At 38.7% G+C, this 25920-nt stretch overlaps 1 protein-coding gene across 3 annotated transcripts in view; it reads left to right on the top strand.

Annotated features, from left to right (window-relative positions):
- Positions 1–25581, top strand: part of otud5a (OTU deubiquitinase 5a) — a 35832-nt gene extending 10251 nt beyond the window's left edge. For 2 of the 3 annotated variants that reach the window (XM_065270276.2, XM_065270275.2), the window contains exons 3-9: positions 14768–14832; positions 14938–15094; positions 15293–15441; positions 19934–20119; positions 21878–22085; positions 22343–22459; positions 25013–25581. In XM_065270276.2, coding sequence (XP_065126348.1) covers positions 14768–14832; positions 14938–15094; positions 15293–15441; positions 19934–20119; positions 21878–22085; positions 22343–22459; positions 25013–25134 — 1004 coding nt within the window. In that variant the 3' untranslated portion in view covers positions 25135–25581. The remainder of the gene's footprint in view (positions 1–14767; positions 14833–14937; positions 15095–15292; positions 15442–19933; positions 20120–21877; positions 22086–22342; positions 22460–25012) is intronic. The other variant, XM_073816196.1, reaches the window with a different exon arrangement.
- The last annotated feature ends 339 nt before the right edge of the window (positions 25582–25920 follow it).

Here is a 25920-nt window from a genome sequence, read left to right as displayed (position 1 = left end):
GTGTATTTTCCATATCTCTGTGTGAAAAGGGACTGTTTAAAACAGCTTAGATGCATCGCTGTAGCCATATATAGATGCTCTGACACCTGATACGGCCTGAATTGTTTATTGTAGGTGACCTGCACGGTGAGAATGTGCTGGAAGTCGCCAGGATCTTGGAATGTGATGGTGTCCTGTATAAATTCATGATTTTAAAGGGATAGTTTACCAAAAATTTTAAACTTTGTCTTCATTTACTTACCATCCAGCATCCAAACCTGTATGCATTTCTATTATAAGATATTTTGAAAAATGCTAATAACCAAACAGATCTGGGGCCCTATTCACATTCATAGTATTTTTTATCCTTCTATGCAAGTGAATGGTGCCCCAGATCTGCTTGCTTACAAACAATCTTTAAAATATTTTCCTTTGTTTTCAGTAGAACAAAGAAATGTGTACACATTTGGAGAAACTTGTGGATGAGTAAAGTTTCGTTTTCGGATGAACTATCCTTTTAAGTTTCATATACGTTCCATTTAAAATGCTCTTGCTTGTTTTTTGGTGGCATTTTTTCTCACACATTTTCTTGCTTTTGAATATAAAAATATCTGATTCGATGAACTACGAGTCATTAGTTCTTAGAAAACATATTTATTATAAACCCCTATAATAGAGTCCAAACATCACAAAATACCAATGGATATAACAAATAAAGACATACGTTTTTGGGAGACAACATACTTTGTAGGAATTCTGTGAAAAAGCACAAACCAGAAGAAATATCCAACAAAGAGAGAAAGGATGGCTCTTCTTCAAAGAACAAATAATATACTTTTTATAAAAAAAATTTCATGTGCGCATTTAAGAGGACAATTTGACATTTCTCTTTTATGGATGTGACAATTCTGAAAGCTGCACTTACCTAACTATGGAAAATAATATGAAAAAATACTCGAAAACTTAAACAGAGACCTCACATTGGTATTTTAGCCATTTGGTAAAAACTTATTTTTTCTTGGTAAGGTTGACATTTGCATGCAATTGCTCTATTAGGATTATTTCAATTTTTCTAAACTAGATTTTGTTTGTGGAGAAATTGTGATTGATTGAGTGAAGAAGCCCACTGTCAAGTGTCTGTGATGTCCCTATTTTATTGCTCGCAAGGTGAAAATCAAGACCACATAAGCCAAGACTAGACTAAGCAATGGCTTGGAACTCGTGTATGAAAATCCACAGCGTATATGCAAATCACATTCCAGTGTCAGCACGGCTTACTTTTCCCTGCACGCACCGACTGCAGGTTTTTCCGACAAAGCTGCCCGTGCCCTGTCGTGAACCCGAAACAGACGGCTCGGCTGCATTCCTTTCAGTTTGTTGTTCGTCATCTTGTTGTGATTGTAGAGAACATACTACGAATGCCATAACATGATTTGACAAAGTGGGGAATGCGGCTTGCTCTCAAAGCGAAGGTGTTGCCCAATTTACTTGCCCCCAAATTTAACTATAACATCCCCACACCTTGCCCTTGGGTAGCTTAGCACATGACATGAACATTTTTTAATACAAATAAATAAGTAAGGGCATGAGAACATTGTAAAATACTGTATGAAGGATGGATACATGTGACCCTGTTTGTGAATACCCGGTTAGAGATTAAGAGCATCACATTTTGATTTCATTTATTGATTTAAATTTTTGACATGACCTTACTCAGTCAATATGAAAGATATCAAGGTAAAATTTTCACAGAATGTTATTTACATGATGTAGTAAAAATTACTTTAGTTGGGTTTTCACAGGCAGGGTCATATTTTCATTATTTGAAGCTTATGAACATGACACTGCATATTTTACTCTGAATGATGTCTAATGCTGCGTTCAGACCAGCCGCGATAGAGGTGTCAAGCACGAGTGTTTTTCAATGTAAAGACACGTTGATGCACGTCCGGAGGTCTTGCGGCGCAAATGAGGCGTTTAGCGTGGCGCGGTTTGAGCGTTGCCGCAGGAAACGCGCAAGTTGAAAAATTTGACCTTTGGTGGAAAAACGTGCAACGTTAACCAATCAGGAGCTTGCTCTAGTAGTGGCGTGATTACAGGAAGCGTGCGGAGTCGCAGAAGCCTACACGAATTTCCGCGTGAATTTCTCGATGACTAGAATTTCACGCGCGAATGAAGAGAGTAAACTAAAAATGTTCAAGCGGCAAACTAGACGCCTCAAACGCGGCTGGTGTGAACCCACTGTAAGGGCCTGTTTACACGAGAACGCTCAAGGGTGAAAAAAATATTTTAGCAGATGTGCCTTTCGTTTACACGGCGACAGCATTTTTGGGGCTTAAAATCGCAAAAAAGTGAAACCACCCTCCAGAGTGGAAATCTTAAAAACGATCTACCGTCGCATTCCCGTCTAAAGAGTAAAAACGCAAAAGTCTGCTTACGGTGGCTCTCGTCGCGTACTCCGTCACAGGCATGCGCCAGGTCAAGAAAATAACATGTCGGATTATTTCCATACGTCAGACCTTCAAGTTGCCATAGCAACTTTGGTAAATATACAAGTCTTTTACAAAATTTTCACCGTTAGTATTTCTGATCCGAGAAGGCACATTAATTACCTCCATCAAATTGTTGATGCACCAATTCGTCGGAGGCAAACCAGAGGGCTTTGGACGAGACCTAGGAGAACAAGGAAGAAGGTTGTACGCAGGCGTGCGTACTTTGTGTTGTTGTGCTTCACATCGCCACCTAGCCGCCTGGAGCGCGTACGACATCGAATTTCATACACGTTTGCGTCACCTGCATGCAGATTTCCCCCTCAAAACGCGCGTATAAACGCGGAATAAAAGTGATAGAGAACCGCCAATTTTGCGTTTTCTTTTCAGATCGTTGCTGCTTTTATTCAAATTCCATGCAAAAATTACAATAACAAATATAATGAACAACTATTAAGCATTAACAATAACTGTAATCAGTCTTGTTAAATTAATAAAAGTTCATCTCTTGTAAGCTTACATAACTCATAGGTCAGGGTACTAGATTAATGCTGTTGGATAATGAGGACAAAGGCAACACTGAAGGTGTCTGTGTATTTGTTGACGAAGCAGAGGTCATCAATCGCTGCTATCTCTCTGTCTTAACTTTTTGTATTGGTCTCCTAGATGTTTTGTACTGTGGCTTTGTGGCAAACACGAGCCAAAGTTTGAAGCCATGTTGGAATCAGGGGTTGTCGTTACATTGATCAACCTCTGCTAATACAGGAAAATACAGGTTTCAAAACAAGTGCTGCTCACGTAACATCTTGTTATCATAGCACTTATTTTAAATCAGACGGGAAATGCAGAAGAACTGAAGGATGTTGTCTGCTTGGATCCAGCATAAACCAGTGCTTTCAAGATAATCTGTTTTCTAGCATATTCCAGTGTTTGAAAGTATTTGTAGTAGTGAGCTTAGAGGTGATGTAAGCCGGGAATGTACGGTGCTTAACAAATTTATTAGACAACCTGCCTATTTGTCTCAAAGGTCATCCAGCATCATGAAGTGCTTTGATGTGAACTCTTTCTTCTCGACGTTTCATCATTTTGATGAATGTCAAATTGAATTTACATTTTTAGACCTAAATTTGATCCGGCACATTCAACTTTTCTCAGAAGTTAGAAATGAATCAAGTATTCAACTATTAAAATGTATTTCTTTATTAAAGGTATAGTTTACCCAAAATTGAAAAATCCCCCTCACCCTCAAGCCATCCTCGATGTTTATGATTATCAATCAATTTTAATTAGAAAATGTCATGGCTGTTTTAAGCTTTATGATGGTATTGAATTGTGCTTCTGATTTGAAGCCAAAAAAAGTCAATTCATTCTTCACATAGGTAATCCACACGGCTCAAGGGGGTTAAAATAGACCTTCGAGGCAATTTTGTAAACTTTTCTAACAAAAAACCAGCGTTGGAGGCAGCGTACAATACTTAGTGGCGTAGTAACAAAATCAGGAACTAGAAATCTAAAACAGGGATTTTTTTCCACGTTGGTCACTACGTCTTGGGTCCTGTCCCAAATGGTGCACTTCATGTGGACTTTCGCTCTCATGGCCTTAAATTGCATGTGCTTGCTTGCTTAGTCTACAAGTCCATAGGGTGTCCCATCTGTCATTTATACGCTCCGAAGTGTGCTCATCAGCGCACCCTTGATGCGGTCTTTGGCGAGACCCGCACTGCTGCAGGCTCCACCAGAGTCCTCCAATGGGTCGGGTACCCGCAGGTACCCACATAAAAGTGTCTAAAACAGGTGGATTGGGACATTCCTAAAATTCACGGGTGGTTAATTAACTCTGTGCGGGTAGTAGCGCAAATGAAAATATGTGTATAATATAACGTTTGACCCATCAAGTCACCACCATTGCGACATTGCGCATCCTTTGTTGATGCTTCTCGTAGCCTTGTTGCAGCAAGCGTTGCAGCAGTTGCATTAGGTTTTGCCGTTGATAGTCAAAAACTGGGAACGTCTTCTTTTATGCTACGTACATACCAAATGCGGGGCATCACGTTACTCGCTCTAGATTACTCGCGGGTTTAACTTCGTGTCATGCGAATTTTTCGCTCGAGTTTAATATTTTCAGCTTGGGCAAACACGCGTTTGAGGCGAATAGCGTATGTTTTCGCGGCAAACGCGTCTCCCATATCACGTCATTCGGATCGTCCCACGCGACTTTGCATTGACTTTGTATGTAATCAACTCGCGCAAAGTCGTTGAACTCGCTTCTGGTGTGAACCCACAGTTATGGTACGTACACACCAAACAAGGGGCATCGTGTTACTCGCTCTAGATTACTTGCGGGGTTTAACTTTGTGTCATGGGAATTTTTCGCTCGAGTTGAATATTTTCAACTTGGGTGAACACGCTTTTGAGGCTAAAAGCGTGTGTTTTCGAGGTAAATGCGCCACCCATATCGCGTCATTCGTCTCGCCCAATGCGAGAACGTGTCCGATCGGGTCTTTGCATTGACTTTGTATGTAATCAATTCGCACAAAATTGTTGAACTCGCTTCTGGTGTGAACCCACAGTTATGCAACGTACACACCAAACGCGGGGCATCGTGTTACACGCTCAAGAATACTCGCGGGTTTAACTTCGTGTCATGCGAATTTTTCGCTCGAGTAGAATATTTCAACTTGGGTGAACACGCTTTTGAGGCTAAAAGCATGTTTTCGAGGTAAATGCGCCACCCATATCGCGTCATTCGTCTCGCCCAATGCGAGAACGCGTCCGATCGCGTCTTTGCATTGACTTTGTATGTAATCTACTTTCGCAAATCGTTGAACTCGCTTCTGGTGTGAACCCACAGTTATGGTACGTACACACCAAACATGGGGCATCGTGTTACTCGCTCTAGATTACTTACGGGGTTTAACTTTGTGTCATGGGAATTTTTCGCTCGAGCTGAATATTTTCAATTTGGGTGAACACGCTTTTGAGGCTAAAAGCATGTGTTTTCGAGGTAAATGCGCCACCCATTTCGCGTCATTCGTCTCGCCCAATGCGAGACTGTGTCCGATCGGGTCTTTGCATTGACTTTGTATGTAATCAACTCGCGCAAAATTGTTGAACTCGCTTCTGGTGTGAACCCACAGTTATGCTACGTACACACCAAACGCGGGGCATCGTGTTACATGCTCAAGAATACTCGCGGGTTTAACTTCGTGTCATGCGAATTTTTCGCTCGAGTTGAATATTTTCAACTTGGGTGAACACGCGTTTGAGGCGAAAAGCGCGTGTTTTCGAGGTAAACGTGCCACCCATATCGCGTCATTCGTATTGCCCAATGCGAGAACGTGTCCGATCGCGTCTTTGCATTGACTTTGTATGTAATCTACTTTCGCAAATCGTTGAACTCGCGCCTTGTGTGAACCCACAGTTATGGTACGTACACACCAAACATGGGGCATCGTGTTACTCGCTCTAGATTACTTACGGGGTTTAACTTTGTGTCATGGGAATTTTTCGCTCGAGCTGAATATTTTCAACTTGGGTGAACACGCTTTTGAGGCTAAAAGCATGTGTTTTCGAGGTAAATGCGCCACCCATATCGCGTCATTCGTCTCGCCCAATGCGAGAATGTGTCCGATCGGGTCTTTGCATTGACTTTGTATGTAATCAACTCGCGCAAAATTGTTGAACTCGCTTCTGGTGTGAACCCACAGTTATGCTACGTACACACCAAATGCGGGGCATCGTGTTACTCGCTCTAGATTACTTGCGGGGTTTAACTTTGTGTCATGGGAATTTTTCGCTCGAGTTGAATATTTTCAACTTGGGTGAACACACGGTTGAGGCGAAAAGCGCGTGTTTTCAAGGTAAACGTGCCACCCATATCGCGTCATTCGTATCGCCCAATGCGAGAATGCGTCCGATCGCATCTTTGCATTGACTTTGTATGTAATCTACTTTCGCAAATCGTTGAACTCGCGCCTTGTGTGAACCCACAGTTAGAAAGCATTTCGAGACGTCACTTGTCACAAATATTAACAGGTCTGGGCGGGTGCAGATTTGATTTTGATATTATCACGGGTGACGGGTCGGATCTGGTGCTGAACTTTGCGGGTACGGGTGGTAGCGGGTCTCCAAAAATGGACCCGTGCAAGGCTCCACACACTTTACCAACCCAGAAGTCCTTGCGACGGATGGGAGGACTTCACTATTTCCGGCGTGACACTTGAGTCTGTCCCAAAATATGACTCCATTGCGCCCTCGTGGACTCGTGTCAAGGGTCCCTAAGGTCTGCACTACATGATGTCATCAAAGTGTGGACTCTGAGGAAGTCCATAAGTCCGGAGTGTGCCGTTTGGGAAAGGGCCTTGTAAGCTTCGTCCTGTGCTGGAAATGCTTTTGTGAACATGCATTGGTCGTAAGCAGAAGCTAGTTATTTTATTTTGTAAAGTTTGTTTCATTTCGTTATCTCAAGCAAATACCTGTAACTAAAATTGGGCATCTTGAATAAAAAAAATAATGAAATACTACTGTGACTAAAGATCTTTCACGTACTGATGGATTAACCATTACAAAAACAAATGATTTTAGTCATCACCAATAGTGTTAGTTTATAAGTTTTATAACCTAAAACATGCTTGGAACGGACTGCAGACGTCTGTGATAAGACCGTCTGTACCCTTTTGCTTAGTTTTTTTGCCTCATGAGCAAGTCATGAACTTTTGCACATCTGGAAGACACGCGCACTTCTCGGCAACTTTTGAAATAGTTGTAGCCTTTCACCTAGACACCACCACGGCTACAGTGTCTTTATTTAGATTTAAAAAACTCGTAATGACCGACTCCTGGCAGCGTCTCTTACAAAACTGTCTCTTGACGAAATAGTTTAGACCCATAATTCGAGTCTAGCGTTTACGCTGGAACGTGAACTCAAAAGTACAGCGGTCCTCTGTGATTTGCACGTTTCATGTCAGTAGACACGACTGCAATACGGCGTGTCTGGCTGCGATGGTGTCTTGTGAGCGTGAATGAGTATTTCAGAGTATTTCTAGGGCAATAGTAAACTCTGTGTTACTTAACGCTCTCATGATCACCGAATGCTTTTTCTGGCACATTTGCCAGTCCATTTTTTATATAACTGAATTTCTTAAGCAGTAGAAAGCACACAGTATGCTTTAAAAGTACAGTTGTGGTCAGATTCCTTGGCGTGCTTGTAAATCAATACGTATTGATCTTGTTGATCATAATCTTAAAATCATAGTCTATTGAGATAACAAATATAACTAAAGGGAAGGATAAGGGTGTTAAGTGGAGTTACTTTTAAGCTTGCTGTGACTTTGGATCAATGTGTTTGTTTTAAGGGAGTATTTACTTTGATCAGGCGGGTCGAGGTGGACGTGTCCTGTCAAGTGTTTTTAAGGGCAGCTGGGACACAGAAGCACATGGTAATGCAGGTCACAATCCTGACCTTAAATCTTTTTGGATGAACCCTGAAACTCACATTCCACACATTTATGCTTGGAGGAGGTACACCAGAGTTAAATGAATAGTTCAGACAAAAAAGAAAATTAGCCCACGTGTTTACCCACCCTTAAGCCATACTAGGTGTATATGACTTTCAGCCAAACACAATCTGAGTTATATTAAATAATATCCTGGCTCTTCTGAACTTTTTTATGACATTGGATAGTGCCCCATTTTTACCACGGGTCAAATTTGGCCAATGTTAATTGCTGCTAATAAAAGGGTTCTTGGGTTCTCCAGAGTTAAAGCACAAAAATGCACATCCATCCAATAAAAAAACTAATCCATACAGTTATTGAATGTCTCCCGAGGTGAAGTAGTAGGTTACTAACGTTGGGTCAAAGGTCAGCCTGACTTAAATTCTCTTGTGAACAAACATAGTTTATAAAGTTTGAAATATAAATATTTCCCTTAGTTTTTGATAAGCTATGGGGCACTATCCAAAAATGGGGCACTATCCAATACCATTATAATGTTGAAAAGAGCCAGAATATTATTTAGTTTTTTTGTAATCGTTGCAGACAAAAATCCTTAATCTTGCTGCACGTTTTCTTAAAAAATGCGATGGAATATGCGGGATATTTATGCAAATTTATGCAATGAAATTAGGGTTAGGGTTGCAAAAACTGCAGGAACTTGCAAAAACTGCAGCTTTTCAATGATGATCAATTCACTTCATAACGTTCATTGTATAAAGTAAATGCAACAATTTTCAACTTTGTGCGAAAATATAAGTCACTTTTTGCTACGAAAATGCAGGGATTATGAAATAATGCAAGCTCTGCATATTTTGCGCCCAGAAATCTGTCATTTATTCAGCGAAAGTGCGGCGTATTTGAAAAAATGGGGCTCCCGAATAAATATGCGGACTTTGACGGATTATGCATTGAATCATGTGATCGCATAACCGCGTTTTTATAATTGTAATTGTAAAATGGTTTACGTCATTTGAATCACAAGAATCTCAGTTTTCCAAAGATATATGTGACATGTTTAGCTTTTTTTTGTTGTACGTCATGAAGTTTACTGTCAAAAAATGTTATGTTCCTACCATGTTCCTTTTTACTTTCCACATCAAAACACGCTTATTGAACTTTTTAACTGTTTTAGATTATTCATGTCACCAAATGTTTAGTATTGTTTGGTGTTTTATCACTTCTTATGTCTTTTATTAATTTATCTTCTGTTCTGTACATAACACTTCTTTGTTAAAATGACTGTAATACAAAGCATCTCTTGGCACTTTATACAGTACTGGGGGGCTCTAATGTCTCAGAGTGCTTTTTTAGGCTTGTTTCATTCTTCGTATATTAAATTATCAGCATGAGAGTTTCATTGAAAGGATTATTTAGTTTTCTTTATACTCGGTCCGTGTCTGTATTGCTGTAGTGACAGCATAAATACAAGCTGGCATGGACTTCACAAGCTTATGCAAAAATTGATGATCCATGCTTTCCCAGCACGATCTGAAAGATTTCCAAGCAGATGCTTCACTTTGGAAGTGAAAGCAAGGAAAGTTTGCTTATGTAGAACCGATTTATTACATTTGATGAGTAAACTTGAAATCTCAAAATAGCGCACTTCATCTTCAATGCTATCTTTAAACTTTATTTTCAGGTTTAAATAGGGAAAATCCCAGATGCCCAATGTGGCGCTTGGACCCAGCTGTACATGCATACGTTTTGTTATAGGCTGTTGGTTTTGCTCTTTCCCTCCTACTGTCACATCCGTGTTGGCTGTTGTCTGATGATAGATTTCCTTCTGCTGAAATATGTAAATGAGCTTCATTTAGGGTGTAGTGGCTTTCCTATGAAACTTGACCGAATAAATTCCAACTGACCTAATTGTGACGACATAGCTTCTTTGGTTTTAAGGATAAAACCTTATCAATGGTCCCCAGACCGCCAGTGTTGTAGGTGTGAACTCTCTCTACCCTTCTGTAATGAAAGCTGGACACGCCCCTTTCTTAGAACTAACCGCGATCTATCTGCGGCCTACATTAGTGGAAGCGTGCTTGTGGTTTTTCTTATGCTCGGTGGACCTCTGCTCTTCTCTTTTCTCACGAATTCTATCGGTGCTATCGGCTTTTCGTGGTAGTCTTGCCCAGTAAACGTCTCTTCCCCTTTTTAATTGTTGACTTCTCATCAATTCATCCGCTAAAGCGAGAAAGGTCAACCGCCCTATTCTTGATGTTGCCAAACTTACTATTACTGTGACCAGACGTGCATATCTATGCTGTGAGCCGTATCGATGCGGTGGGCTTTTGGGGGTTTCGCCCAGCGCTGACAGTAATGTTTGCATGTTTTAGGTTTGTTAGACGTGTGAGGGGATCATCTTAGAAACCCTTGTTGCATGGGCGGTGCAAAATCTGTGTTTTTTCTGTTAAAATGACCATTCAGTGGAAAGGAACTAATTTTTTCCACTTTATTTAAAAATCCCATAGACCTGCATTTGCCGGAACGACCCAGCCTTATCTACACTGTCGGAAATAAACGTAAAATGTTTACTTTTTAGGTACATATATGTACTCTTAAGGTATCAATACGCATTTTTTAAATACCTGTATGTATCTTTGAGGTACTAATTTCCCTGCTTTTTTGGTTCAAAGGTGTACTTTTTAAAAGCGTGGGGTGGTACCCCAGCTTTTGTTGCTTTATTTCTGAGAGTGTAGATACAAAAATTCTAGCAATCTTTAGAAAATGCATTGTAAATCTCTAACAGCGCGTTCATACCAGAAGCGAATAAATCATGCTATTTACACGTAGTTGGAGTTTTTGTGTTAATTTGCGCCATTCCCACATGAAATTCAGACCACAAAATAGCAAAAAAATCTTCCATTGTTGTTTGTATTTCTGCCTTCTGCATTGTAAATCTCTAACAGCGCGTTCACACCAGAAGCGAAAAAATTGTGCTATTTACGTGTAGTTGGGAGTTTTTGCATTAATTTGCGCCATTCAGACATGAAATTCAGACCACAAAATAGCAAAAAAATCTTACATTGTTGTTTGTCTTTCTGCCTTCGCTCGCTGCATCGTAATCACGTCACTACTAGAGCAAGCTCCTGATTGGTTAACGTGGCGCGATTTTTTTAAAATTCTCTTTTGTTGCTTTACTTTTGAGAGTGTAGAGCCAGAAAATATATAGAATCTTTTTGAATTGGGCCTCCTAGCAATTTGTTAGAAATTGCATTGTAAATCTCTAACAGCGCGTTCATACCAGAAGCAAATAAATCGCGTTATTCGCACATAGTTGGAGTTTTTGCCAACTAATATATATATATATATATATATATATATATATATATATATATATATATATATATATATATATATATATATATATATATATATATTTATATATATATATATATATATATATATATATATATATATATTTTTTTTTATTTATTTATTTATTTATTTATTTATTTTGAGCGTGAGGAGGTCGACAATCTGGTAAGTTGTAAAAAAAACTCTTTATATATATTTTTTTTTTACAACTTACCAGATTGTCGACCTCCTCACTCACTTTTTTCCAAACAAGATACTTTTTATTCCTGTTTCTATAAAAGTACGAAGATGTGTCGTACAGCTCCGGGTGTCCACATACAGCGACGATGATTTTGTCTTCCATTGTTTATTGTATTTCTGCCTCGGCTCATTACATCGTAATCACGTCACTACTAGAGCAAGCTCCTGATTGGTTAACGCGGCGCAATTTTTCAATTCGCTTTTGTTGCTTTATTTCTGAGAGTGTAGAGCCAAAAATATATAGATTCTCTTTGAATTGGGCCTCCTACCAATTCGCTAGAAATTGCATTGTAAATCTCTAACAGCGCGTTCATACCAGAAGCGAATAAAGTGAATAAATCGTGCTATTTGCACGTAGTTGAAGTTTTTGAGTTAATTTGCGCCATCCGTGCGTGAAATTAAGAATACACTTAATTTGCCGTCTTAAGCTAGCTTGTAGTCTCAATATAAATATATTTAGGTTAACTGGTTAACGCTGCACGATTTTTAAATTCGCGCGAATCGCGTTACAAAATGTCTATCACGTCTTTACATTGACTTAACATGAAAATCACTTGCGCTTAACGCTTCATTCACATCTGATATGAACGCACCATACGTTTGGTTTTTGTGATATTTGTGACATTGACGAGCTGAAAGTTTCACACAAAGTTGAAAATTTGGGTGTGGAAAAACCATGCGCTTAGCACGGACAAAATCCTCCAGTTGCTAGCGTTTTTGAAAAGTGTGGCGCTTCCATTGGAAACAATTGCAAATGTGCGTTGGCTGTAGGTGTAAACGCCTTGGTGTACCCGCCCCCAAAACCGTAATAACCACATTGCAGGACCCTGGAAAACCAAACAGGAAACTTTGATGAGAAACCTTGCTCCTCATCACCGTGATATTGTGGTGATTTTGTCTTCTGAATGCATTTTCCAAGTGGTTGTCAGGGTAGTACAATGCGGTTGCAAAGGTGTATGGTTGTTACCCCATTGCTATGAAGTTGCAAGTTGCCCAAGTTAAAAGGGCCCACCTGCAAAAATGTCTTGGGTTTCATCTTCAATGCAGTGCAGTTGGCAGAAAAACCCCTATGGACACAGTTTAGGTCAACATGTATTTTCTCGTACGCTGTGTTTTCCACCCTGGGGAACACGTGTGCAGTCGAGTGCATGCTTTGAGACTGCAGGGACCCACATGACAGCACCCACAAACTGAGTCTGTTTGTTATTCAAATTCAGGTTGAAATCAGGAAAGAAACGAGGCAGTGTTTATTAGCACATTTGAGTCAGAATAATGCAAATGGAGTGGAGGGGAATCCCTGACTTTCCCCCATAGCACCCACTGATGATCCACACACACATTGCTGTCATGAATGGAAAGGCCAAGAAGAGGTGGAAAATGCAGATTATAGACGAGGAACCAAAAGCAGACTGAACCTTCAGCTCCTGACCTACAGACTGCTATAAATGTTAAACCTGCCATTAGTCTGAATTAGACCTTGACATTTTTAGTTTTCTTTGTGTTGTTTTCTTGTTTTGACCTATTTAGATGTGACTTTACTAAAGGAAAATGTTTTGGTTGCACTTAAGTGCATTTATGCTTTTGGCTGAGGTAACTTACAGTGTATTTAAAGTATGCATTGTTTTATCAGTATTCAAACCTATGACCTTTGTTGCTAACATGGTGCTATGCCAATTGAGCAACAGGAAATAACAGAACAACAATCAACTCCTTGTGCATTCTTTATTAATTTCCAGAAAGCAGACGACTCTGGGCCAGAACTGCACTGGATCCGCACCGGATCCGCACCGGATCCGCTGACTTTGGCACAGATTTGGTGCTGATCTGGCCCATAGTTGTCTGTTATCTGTTGCATGTTAATGTTTATTTATAAATGGCATGCCTTTATTAATAATTGCTGTGAATTAATAATCGAGCTTTGAAATTTGAACATCCCGTGCAGCACCAGCCGCTCCTTTCCAGTATTTAATAAAAGTATCGACCTGCAAATAAACTCGTTGTCATCTCGCAGGGTTCTCATTTACCTTAAATGGCTTCTAGAAACAAATCCACACCAAGACAAACAAACCTTTGGATTGATAACCTGCCAGAAAATCCAAACTATTGTTCGTATCAAGAACTGAACATCATGCACCTTCATACCCCTATCCAATTATTTTCTAAGAAAGCACACAGTGTCTAGTCATTGCATTGATGCCTGTTGCAGAGTATAATGGCAATAACCAAATAATCTTGGAACCTGTTTTTTTGTGTGCAACTTAATCTATCAGGTTTAGTAAACCAAAGTCGCCGTTTCCACTTCCTTTAAACACGGCTTTCCATTGTATCAGATAACTAAAGTGCAGGTTTATGGGGCCTCTTCTGGGAACTTAAAGCGATAAAGTGTCTTTAAATAAGCACCTGAACTGATGTGTGTTGTCTGCGCTGTTATTGTTGTCGCTTTTTTAAGCGCGGCAAAAAGCAACTTCCTTAGTCTCTTCATAAGTGTCACAACAGAAGTGGGCCAATGCTGCGAAAGAGGAAATTGACTAAGAGTTCTGAGAATCTTTGCGGATAACGGTCACGTGACTAGCCGGAATGAGCTTTGAGGTTGTCTCATTTGCATATTGCCGCGTTTGATAGGAAGGTGTTGGCCTCTGAGAGGAACTCATACACCCGTTTGTTTACATCTGGGCCCCTTGTTTCGCTTTGAGTCATACTCCGCACATCAACTAGTTGGGTAAAGCCCGCCAAAATGTGCTGCGGGTCTCGCATGCATGCATAATTTTATTTGCCTTTTATCAAACTCACTGAACTCTGTAAAAAAATAGATACCAACAATTTGCATATTGCATGCATTAGTGACATCTGTGCAAGCATTTATTTTATGTTTGTGTTACTAAATTCAGTTTGTTATTTGGATGAATGCAATAAAAATCTGCATAGATATGGTTTTGGATTTTGCCTTAATAATACCATCCAAAGTTTAAAAAAATAAATAAATGCAATAAAAATATAAAATGTTCTTAAATGCAATTAAAGGAAAAATTCTGTCATTAATTAATTCTCTATGTTGAACACGAAGATATTTAGATATATGATGGTAATGCAATGTACACGTTTATAACAACATAAGGGTTAGTAAATAATGACAGGATTTTTATTATGTATGAATCATCCCTTTAAATGCAACATGCAAGACTGCTGTAAAATACTGCATGTATGCTGCAAAGGTTAATATTAATATTGTGCTATCATCTGCTTTTTTTATAGCTGATCAGGTTTACGGAGACCAAGATATGCACGAAGTCGTCCGCAAACATTGCATGGATTACTTGGTACGTGATGTTCAACTTAAACGTAAACCCTAAACAAACCTGTTAATTTAAAAAACCATTTATAAACGACAATCATTTATGCTTTTGGTCATATTTCGTTTACAGATGAAAAATGCAGACTACTTCTCGAACTATGTCACAGAGGACTTCACTACATACATTAACAGAAAGAGGAAGAACAACTGTCACGGGAACCATATTGAGATGCAGGCCATGGCAGAGATGTACAATCGTCCAGTAGAAGTTTATCAGTACGGCACAGGTCAGCATAGCTCAAGATAAATGTAACATACAGCTAAACTATTAATGTTTTACTAGTAAGCATCGAGGAATATATTTATTTTACAAATGCACTTTCGAAGTGAAGAAATTTAAATCAGCCACATTGCATAAAGTTAACATCATGTTAGCATTGCTTGTGTTTTACTGATTTGAGTATTTATTATATGTTGTCTTTTAGAACCAATCAACACCTTCCATGGCATCCATCAAAATAATGATGAACCAATCAGAGTTAGTTACCACAGGAACATTCACTACAACTCTGTTGTGAACCCCAACAAAGCCACCATTGGAGTTGGGCTTGGACTTCCAGCCTTCAAACCAGGGGTGGGTAACCCAACACTGTTATACTTTCATAACCTGAAATATTTTACATACCAGAATGCAAAAATGAGGGATTTGAGATGTCTTCCAAAAAGTAAAGTTGTTTCGGAGAAATCACAACTTTTTTCTTTAAAATGAATGATTACGAAGACACATTGTTAACATTTGAATGATGTGCACTTTTGAATTGTGCATAGCAGGAACGGGAACATGTATTAGAATAGTAAAAAGGGTCAGTTTCATTTTATGTCGACTTTGACTCTTAAACAGCGTAAGGCTTACAGTAACATTTCTCGTAAGTTAAAGTGACCCGAGTAAGTTTTTTTCCAAGTATCATCTAAGCTAGAATAGCTGACGATTGTTCGTGACTGTGGTGAAATGTGTTAATGTGCACTGGTTGACCTCGTTGAACTCGATTGCCTTAAAACACTTTGGTGTTACCACTGTGTGTGGATACTACCACGTACACCTTCATCCGCCAATGCAAGAAACAAGACATTTGTTGACATTTCCAACATAATCGTTTAATAATACAAACTCACGTAAGCGAAATCTTTGTGGTTTGGTAAATTGAGAAGTCCCATTTTGTATTTCCCATTCAGTATATCCTGTGTTAGTTTAAAGCCCGGCCACGCTGAATTCGCCTACAATCGTCATCAAAGCCACAAAGAGACAACAAAGTCTGACCTGCAGTGTCCCATTTTCCAAATTGCCCTGCCGGATAGAGGGGACATTCCTCATGCCTGTGGTTTTTTTGGGGGGGCTATTAACAGCACACTGTTTTGTTTAAGTGATAATTTAAGCAGGCCAGCATCAAAGGCCGATAAATAGCAACTGTGTGTTTGTACTGGGAGCTCTGACTAATTATTGACCAAGAGGAAGCACTGATGTGATTATTTCCATTATTACTCTTTAAGCACCAAGTCAATTAATAGCCTTGTGATGTTTTCCTTTAATACCCCACCGCCCAACAGAAGCAGGACAAGTGGCTGGAACACTAACAGTTGTTGGAGTGTAATTCAGGTCATTTGCATTGAAGAAGACCAGAACTGAATGATAAAATATCAAGTCTTGATAACACACTGGCCATGAGAAGACCAATGAGACTTAGTTGCATATGTCTGGGACTTGACGTTCATCATCTTCGAGCTCTCCCATTTTACGTTCATTGAAGCTTTGTAACAGTCTGTGTGCCCAAATGGAGAATAGACAGGCGGTGTACCAAGGACATGGGCATATTGTTCCAGATCGCTATTTACAGACAGAAAAGAGGACAGTGAGAACAATAAGACAAACTTTTTCATAAAAGAAAGAGGCACACACGGCCCAATTTATGTTATCAAGATTTTTGGAAGTAAAATTATGTACCTTTTTGCTGAAATGCACAACGTTGTTATAGCTATGACACGAAAAACCTTTGTGAATCACCTTGCAGCACCCATAGAAACCTACTGTTAACCTTGAATGCCGTGCATGTGGGTCGCAGCAGGATACCTCGAAACGCTTTTAATTCTCACTGGCCGCATGGACATGTTTTCTTTAAACCACTGATATTGAATGCATATTGACTCTTTCACTTCAGGTAAATGTTACATTACTGTATAATACATCTTATTCATCCTGCCGTCATGATTCCAAAACGAGGCTGTGAGGGATAGACATCCAGAGCTTGCGCTTAAAACCTAATTTTTGTACTGGGATGCTGGCCATCAAAACAAAGAAAATACTTGGTTTATACATTTCCACAAGAACCTCAGAAATCATGGATTGTTAAAATGAGAAAGGACATAATTTTAAAGAAGAAAGGGCCACACTTTGCATATAAAACGTTTCGTCTTGGCGCCTACCTCGGTGTGCTTAAATGAATGAACATTACAACCTCATTCATACACTCACCTAAAGGATTATTAGGAACACCTTCAATTTTTCAATAATGCAATTATCTAATCAACCAATCACATGGCAGTTGCTTCAATGCATTTAGGGGTGTGGTCCTGGTCAAGACAATCTCCTGAACTCCAAACTGAATGTCAGAATGGGAAATAAAAGTGATTTTAGCAATTCTGAGCGTGGCATGGTTGTTGGTCCCAGACCGGCCGATCTGAGTATTTCACAATCTGCTCAGTAAATGGAATTTTCACGCACAACCATTTCTGAGGTTTAAAAAGAATGGTGTGAAAAGGGAAAAACATCCAGAATGCGGCAGTCCTGTGGGCGAAAATGCCTTGTTGATTCTAGAGGTCAGAGGAGAATGGGCCGACTGATTCAAGCTGATAGAAGAGCAACTTTGACTGAAATAACCACAGAGGTATGCAGCAAAGCATTTGTGAATTCACAACACGCACAACATTGAGGCGAATGGGCTACAACAGCAGAAGACCCCACTGGGTACCACTCATCTCCACTACAAATAGGAAAAAGAGGCTACAATTTGCACGAGCTCACCAAAGTTGGACAGTTGAAGACTGGAAAAATGTTGCTTGGTCTGATGAGTCTCGATTTCTGTTGAGACATTCAGATGGTAGAGTCAGAATTTGGTGTAAACAGAATGAGAACATGGATCCATCATGCCTTGTTACCACTGTGCAGGCTGGTGGTGGTGGTGTAATGGTGTGGGGGATGTTTTGTTGGCACACTTAAGGCCCCTTAGTGCCAATTGGGCATCGTTGAAATGCCACGGCCTACCTGAGCATTGTTTCTGACCATGTCCATCCCTTTATGACCACCATGTACCCATCCTCTGATGGCTACTTCCAGCATGATAATGCACCATGTCACAAAATCTCACAAAGATTTCAAATTGGTTTCTTGAACATGACAATGAGCACTCTTACAATATAAATAAGAAATTGAGTGAAGCCTGCTCCTACGACAGAATTAAAGGACATTATTTTGAAATAAGGGCAGTGCAATGTGTTTGTAAAGATTAGCCTGTTGGCTAATGACCGTTTTTTAAGCACATTGACCGGAATCAACAGAAGCAGGATTCATAAATTACCTCTAACAATACTTGCACAACCATCACGTAATTAGCTTGTTGTAAAGTCAATCACACATTATTAAGTCAATGTTTATGTCTTGAAAAAATATAATGGAGAAAATACACTCGTATGATCTATACAAACTGGAGATGTATACTTAGTTACTGTCATAAAATATTGCATTGTTGCACTATATAGGTATTTTAAAGCTGCCAAAGAATGCATTAAAATTATAAGATAAGTTTTTTTGATATCTACATAGAAGGTTTGTGGCTTTATTAAGTGCAAAAATGGTCTAGAGACAGTTTTACCATTAACAACCCTAGGATTTGACTTTATAATGAAATGGTCTATTATTACCTTATTTGAAAGGGTCATGAATAATAATGTTGAGCTCTGCTCTGATTGGCTGTTTCTCAGAGCAGCTCCTTCAGTAGCTCTGTGTGTGTGCAAACAGATCTTATGTTTGAGTCTGTATCAGATGAAGATACAGATTTTGAGGAATAATCAATATTTTGAAGATTGTTAATGGACGTTTCCGAGTGGTAAGTTTGTGTTTTTAAGTATGTACCAGCAAAACATAAATGTAATGTCAAAACGCTAGCATATAGCATTAACTCGCATTAACTCAGCAGGCACAACTTTGTTTTTAGGATTGTAACAACATTTTACTTTAATGTTGGGGTGTACATCTAAACTGTAATGTCAAAGTCGATGTTATGTTGTCTTCTGCATGCATGAGGTTTACATAAGAAGGGGTAAACAAACACGTTTGCGGCTCACGATGTGTCATTACCATGTACAAAACTCTTATTATTCATCTATGCCTACATAAATATACCATAAAGAAAAGTAAACATGTTTACAATATGAAAAATTTGCGATTAGCCAGCAGGCTAATATTCAAAACAGGTAATATGTACACAATGCACTTATCTCAAATTAGGTCATATGTCCCTTTTAATTTTAACAATTAAAATTTTCTGAGGTTCTTTGTCCTGTGGAAATTGGTAAAACGATGTCTCTCTTGTGTTTTGATGGCTGAATGACACGCATCCTGATACAAAACAATAGGTTTAAAGCTCACGCTCTGGACGTCTATCCATCCCTCACGGCCTCGATTTAATATCATAATGACGGCGGACTGCAAAAGGCGTATAAGGAGCAAATTCTAATGCCTAAGAACACCCTACAGCTGTGACTACATTCACTAAATATCTCCACCTCTTATAGATTATTGCTCAGTTGCATACCATTGAAACAGAAAGCATCTATTTTGCATATAGACGACTGATGATTGACATCTACCTACCTATGGAAAATCTATTTTAAGTAGTGCATCCAAAAAATGTGTACACAGTGAAAGCTTCAAGGCAGAAAGCATTTTCACCTGTTACCCTCAGGTGTAACGCTTTGACTTAATACCTCTTCTCTCTCTCTCTCTCTCTCTCTCTCTATCTATCTCTATCTATCTATTTATCTATCTCTATCTGCCTTTCTCGCTCTCTAAGCAGTTTGCAGACCAGTCACTTATGAAGAATGCCATTACAACGTCAGAGGAGTCCTGGATTGAGCAACAGATGCTGGAGGACAAAAAAAGGGCCACAGATTGGGAGGCGACCAATGAGGCCATAGAGGAGCAAGTGGCCAGAGAGTCTTACTTACAGTGGCTTAGAGACCAAGAGAAACGGGCGCGACAGGTGTGGAAATGCCAACAAGCTTTTCAAACACTAATCTTGCTAACTGCATAACGTTGTGTCTAATTCAGTCCTAATCTTTAGAAAGAATGAAAACAAACTGCAGATTAAAAAGCAATTCAGCAAATGCGTCATAATTGCTTCATTTTCCCTCATTTAATTGCTGTTTTAAAATCCGTCCTGACAATACTTAATGCATCAGTTAATGCATTAGATATCATGAACAAACAATTCTAGCATTTATTCAAGATTAATTTATGAAATTTACTCATTGTTAATTCATGCAACTCAATGCATAAATATTTCTTTATGCAATATGCACATTGAAATTAGAAAATTTCAAATTCGATGAGTTCAGAATCAAAATCAAATCTTAATTTTACCTGAAATCAAAAGAAAATATAAGATATTAAAAAGAGAACCTTAATATTTAACAAACACCTGGCAAAAAGGGTTTATTTGTAAATGCATTAATTAACAGTATACCACGGGGCTGTGAATGCTTTATTCTGATTGGTTAAGAAACGTTCCACTGGTATGCATTATTTTTCGATAAAGGCACACCATTTAAGTGCGTTTGACATGTTTTCTTGTAAATGTGCCTTTTTTTATCAGACTCTTAGGTTTAGTAAATTCCTTTTTAATGCCATTGAAAAGTAATTGAAATGCCGTATTTTCACAAATGTTATTTTTATTGGTATTTAACACATTTGACTGTCTGTCGCTGCAAACCGCTGCAAGCTTTTTTGGCAATACTTGTTTCCCAATCCCACCCGTCTCTCCAGTCTTTACCAGACTTAAAGTGGGTTAAAAAGTCTTGGAGCTCGACGATAGAAATCCAACATACATGTGCCGTCATTCATTCAATTTCTCATCTGTGTACTTAGAGGATTTTGCTGAAAAAGTGATGTGGCGTTTAACAGATTGGTATTTCTGAATGGCCGTGATTTAGTGGATTTGAAGCGAAAGTATTTGATGAATGTGTATTACGTGCTGAGAGCATTCGGTCAATATCATTATCTCATTTTTGACTGAGATGGCTTTTAGCGGCTTTTGTATCTTAGCTCTTCTTTTATTGCATTTGGCACTTTTATCAATATGTGTGTTCCCCCGGATTGAACCCATAACATTTTGTGCTGCTAGCGCAATGCTACCAGTGTAGCTACAGAAACACATTCACAAAACTTGTGTTAGCTATTCCATTAACAGATTTTTGCATATAAAAACTCGAATGGCAATGCCACCAATCATGCTTAAGGCTACACAGGATATAGATTTTGAAAGTAACACATAACTAAATTGATACACTTTGTGGTGATTGCTTTGTTGGTTGGTAGCTGAAGCATTTGCGCCAAGCGGTTTGCGTTTTTTACACTTAAAACCAACTGTTAAGAAGACCCTTATAAAGAGAAACAAGGGGGCTTCTTATAAATCAGCCTTAACACCTTCAGAGAAAATGTTAAAAGTGAAAGCAATTTCTGCTGATTCGATTATTTCTTATTTTTACAGGTGCTTCATGATGCCATATTCGAGCCTTCAAAGATTAATTTTACTACAAAAAACCTTTTTTGAAACAGAAAGGTGAACCATTCAGAAATGGCATCATGAAGCACCTTTATTTAACCAGTGTAACCATTATACGTAAAACATGTTTGCGTCAGCATGTTTGCACAAACACAGATGTTCATGTACAAAGCAAATTGAACTTGAAAGAGTCTGACGCCGGATAATTTGTGAATGAATATGTTTGTTTTGCCTCAGCCTCGTAAGGCGAGCGCGACGTGCAGCTCGGCCACGGCTGCAGCCTCCAGTGGTTTGGAAGAATGGAATGCACGATCCCCGCGGCAACGCAGCTCCGCCCCTTCTCCTGAGATTCCCGATCCTTCGCATTCAGACACAACAACCAAACCGCCCTCTCCGGCCGGAGCGGCCCTCGTGTTATCCAAACCCCCATCACCTTGTGCACCAGGTCTGTTATCAGCATTTCACAAGCAATTTAACTCTGTAATGCATTTCCTAATTGCATGCCACTCTGGCCTGAACCCAAACTGTTTGTGTCCCATGGTGTTTACAAAATTTACACTTGACCCTTAAATTACTTACAAAATGAAGTGTACAATAAAAGCAGTTTGATCTGATTTTAAATGCTTTGCAATGGGAAAACACTTTAAGAAATAAAAATCTTTTATCTATACCATAAAAATATACAGTGCCTATGCATTTTAGGTCCCAGTAACCAGGCTTGTGTTGGACCAGACAGACCCACCTCATCCTCGCTGGTATCATTGTATCCTGCGCTGGGCTATCGGGCCATTATGCATGAGATGTCTCCTACTGCATTTGGTGAGGGCGTTGTGATGTCTGTCTGCGTCAATGCTGAGAAATTTAGGAATGTTCAGCATGATTCCCTTCCCTAACCTTCCTGGCATATCTCAACCTCAATTGTGATGTAATGCTTTTGACAAGGTTATTTTTGAAAACAGAAACTATGTTGATGAAAAGCGTCATTGAAAACATTGCATTCTAGTAAACAATGTAACAATTAAGATGGGAGTTCAAAAAATATGCATTGATACTATAAATGCACTAAAAACCCAACAAAACAAAGTTTCAGAGACAATGCTTTTTTGTGTAAATATTAAGAAAATCATTGACATTGCTGTGATAAACCATCTTGCAGTGCAGTGTTTGCAAAGACACTGTGCCGGGAATCATTCAAACATTGACCAATCCAATGTTGGCCATCAGAAACAAAAGTGTGGCAGCACATGTAGGGCATAGTTCAATGTCTGCAAGAAGTGCTGTATACTTTGTGTAATGAATTTGCCAAATTTGCATTGTGTAACTTGTAGAAGAAGCTCTTGAATGAAATGCAATATAATATACTTAACTACCGTATATTTTCAGTGGTGTATAAAGACCTTACATAATGTTGTGTTTTTATTACCTTAGACTAAGATGTTTTTATTTACATACATTGGAAGTCACCATTTCACGCCACCATGTTTTTATAGAAGTCATAAACGGATAAACTGTCCTATAGAGGGCGTTTTGTCACTACGATGTCTCAGATGATGACATCTTTTTTGATGTTTGTCCTGTGGCATCTACCGTAGCTACCACTATGTGTTTTGAAGGGAGGGGTGAGCTGTGGACTGAGCTGTTGGTTGCAATTCACAATCTCACTGCTAGATGCCGCTAAAATTCTGCACTGTGGACCTTTAAAGTCGCCATGAAATGGAAGTAGCAATTGCCTAATTTTCCCCGTGGTGACGTATATACAAGTGAAACCGGCTTTTACATTTAAATAAGGCAGGGCTGGATTTCAGTTTGTCCATCGAGGTCTGATTGGATTGTTGAAGTTGGGTAGTATCGCTAATCGCAGGGATCTTCTCTCGGACCCCGACCTCCTGCCATACTATATGACCGAAAGTAAAGAGAAGGGGAGAAGATTTGTGTTTTTGATTAAAGATTATGAGGGCACATGAATTTGAAAAAATAATGAAGCTCACAGATAATTCATTTATAAAAAATGCAATATTACAAAACAAATGATGTATGTTTTTCATTTTATTTTTTATGACGACTTTAAATTGATATCATTATAAATATTGTGCACTTTTTGATAAAGGTTAGTATGTGCTGTCTTAGGTAGAGGGAAAGATTAGTGGTGTATCTTAAGTTTTAATATTACAAGGCAGGGGGTTTCAAGAGCCTCGGGGGACATCACAGTTTTGAAAAGCTTTCACAAAAATACTTGTCTTGTTTTTCTCAAGTACTATTATTACCTTTAACGTCATGTTATGTTTAAAAGATTATTAATATGGTAAATGAAAGTGTGTTTTATGTATTTTTATATAAACTCTTGATTGTATTAAATAAATACTAAACTATACTGAATAGAGCTGCAAGATATCCAGAAAGAAAAAACAACAATGAAAAATTGCAGTATGCATATATGATATGCAATAACTGAATGAATTTTCAACAAAGTTATGTATAATTCAATTTAAGTTTGATGTAGAGAGAAGATAGACTGGCAAGAGATGCTTTCTTTTTCAAAAAACAATGTGAAACATGTATGCTGTTTATATAATAGTTTTTTTTTTACAAATATAAAGCATTACCGTACCATATACCATACGTTGTTGTTTTTTTTTGCTTATACTGCAATTTTTCATCATAACTGTGCAGCCCCAATACTAAAACTAAACAAAAAAGCTAAAAATAAATTTACACTCCAAAAATTCAGATGAAATTAAAAAGTATGCATTAGTAAAGACAACTAAACCTAAACTAAAACTAGAGATAACCACATTTTTTCAAAACCGTGATCTCTCTACTGTGTTTTTATTTAATGTGTGTGAAGTTCGTTCAAAACATAATGTGTGTAAATTGTCCAAAAAGCAGCATGTGCAGTTGTTATGATCTGTTAAATACACTTGATTGTAGTTGAGTATCGGCACACCCCGGCTAATGTTGACATCAGCTTTGTTTTGGTTGAGAATAAGGAAGGTGCAAAAAGGGAGTGAATGGGCACTATTCACCGTTCCTCTTGTGGGATTATACACAAATGTGATTTCTTCAAGGCGAAGCTTCTAATTGTTTGACTTGTAAAAATAATGATTGTTTTCAAACCGTCTTTGTAACACTTCCCCCACCTTGCCTATAGTATAGTCAGCCAAACAAACAGGCCCACCTTAAACTTAAGCCATCGACTGAGCCAATGTTTCTATTTAAGGCTCAAACAAACAGTAATGTTTTGAAAGCACCACAGTGTTACAGTTTGTAAAGTTGTGGCCATATTGAGCTGAGATATAGCAATGTAAAGGATATACACTATGGTTACATCATTATGGTCGGAACATAATGTTTTCTTTTTTCGTTTTGCAATAGGCCTTACAGACTGGGAAGACGATGAGATATTGGCTTCCGTTTTGGCTGTGTCACAACAGGAATACCTCGATAGCATGAAGAAAAATGCAATGCATAGAGAACCTTCCCCGGACAACAGTTGATAAAGGACGGTTCGGCCACGATCTGCTTTCCACTCCTCAAAAAGAAGGCAGATTAATGGGAATCAAACCAATCACATTCTCTCCATCATCATCATCATCATCATGCACACTGTCTTCCCTTTTCTTCTCCATTCATCCATTTATCCCTGCATCATTGCATCACTTGGCCCCAGCCATCAAACGTAATGGCCCATTGTTGTGATTCCTCACTAACCACTCCTTTTTTTCTTATGCTATTCACACCATCGTTGGACTTCTTTGGTGCATGTGAATATAAACATGACTGATATCATTATAAAATATGAAAAAAGTTATTGGAAAAGTCATGCTTTATCCTCTTAATATTTGATTAATATAATCTTGTTTTATTTTATTTTCTTGTTTGGGATGAAAATGCTCTTTTTTTCCTTGGAATAAAAAAAGGAGAACTTTCTGAAGAAATGGAAACGTTTGTTGATGTCTTATTTGTTGGTGTATGCACATCACAAACTTAATTGCATAGAGAGGTCTGGTATGCATGCAAAGCCTGGTCTCACTTCAGTCGCTCAACGTATATTTTGCACGAAATGGCAAGACCTTATACACTAGTCAACATTTGAAGTGGATCAAAATCTTTCCTAAAAGTTGTCTAAAAACCAACAACCAATAGCCATTCTTGTATTAGGACAACTTTAATGAATGTTTTTGATCCACTTCAAAAGTTGACTAGTACTATAGTTGCATAATGAGGCTTTATCAAACGGCATCGTTCAGCTAATTAAAGTTCCGCTATTCTTGGTATAACAA

The sequence above is a fragment of the Paramisgurnus dabryanus genome, chromosome 11 (genome assembly GCF_030506205.2).
Source record: "Paramisgurnus dabryanus chromosome 11, PD_genome_1.1, whole genome shotgun sequence".
NCBI lineage: Eukaryota > Metazoa > Chordata > Actinopteri > Cypriniformes > Cobitidae > Paramisgurnus > Paramisgurnus dabryanus.
This window is presented reverse-complemented; position numbering and strand designations above follow the sequence as displayed.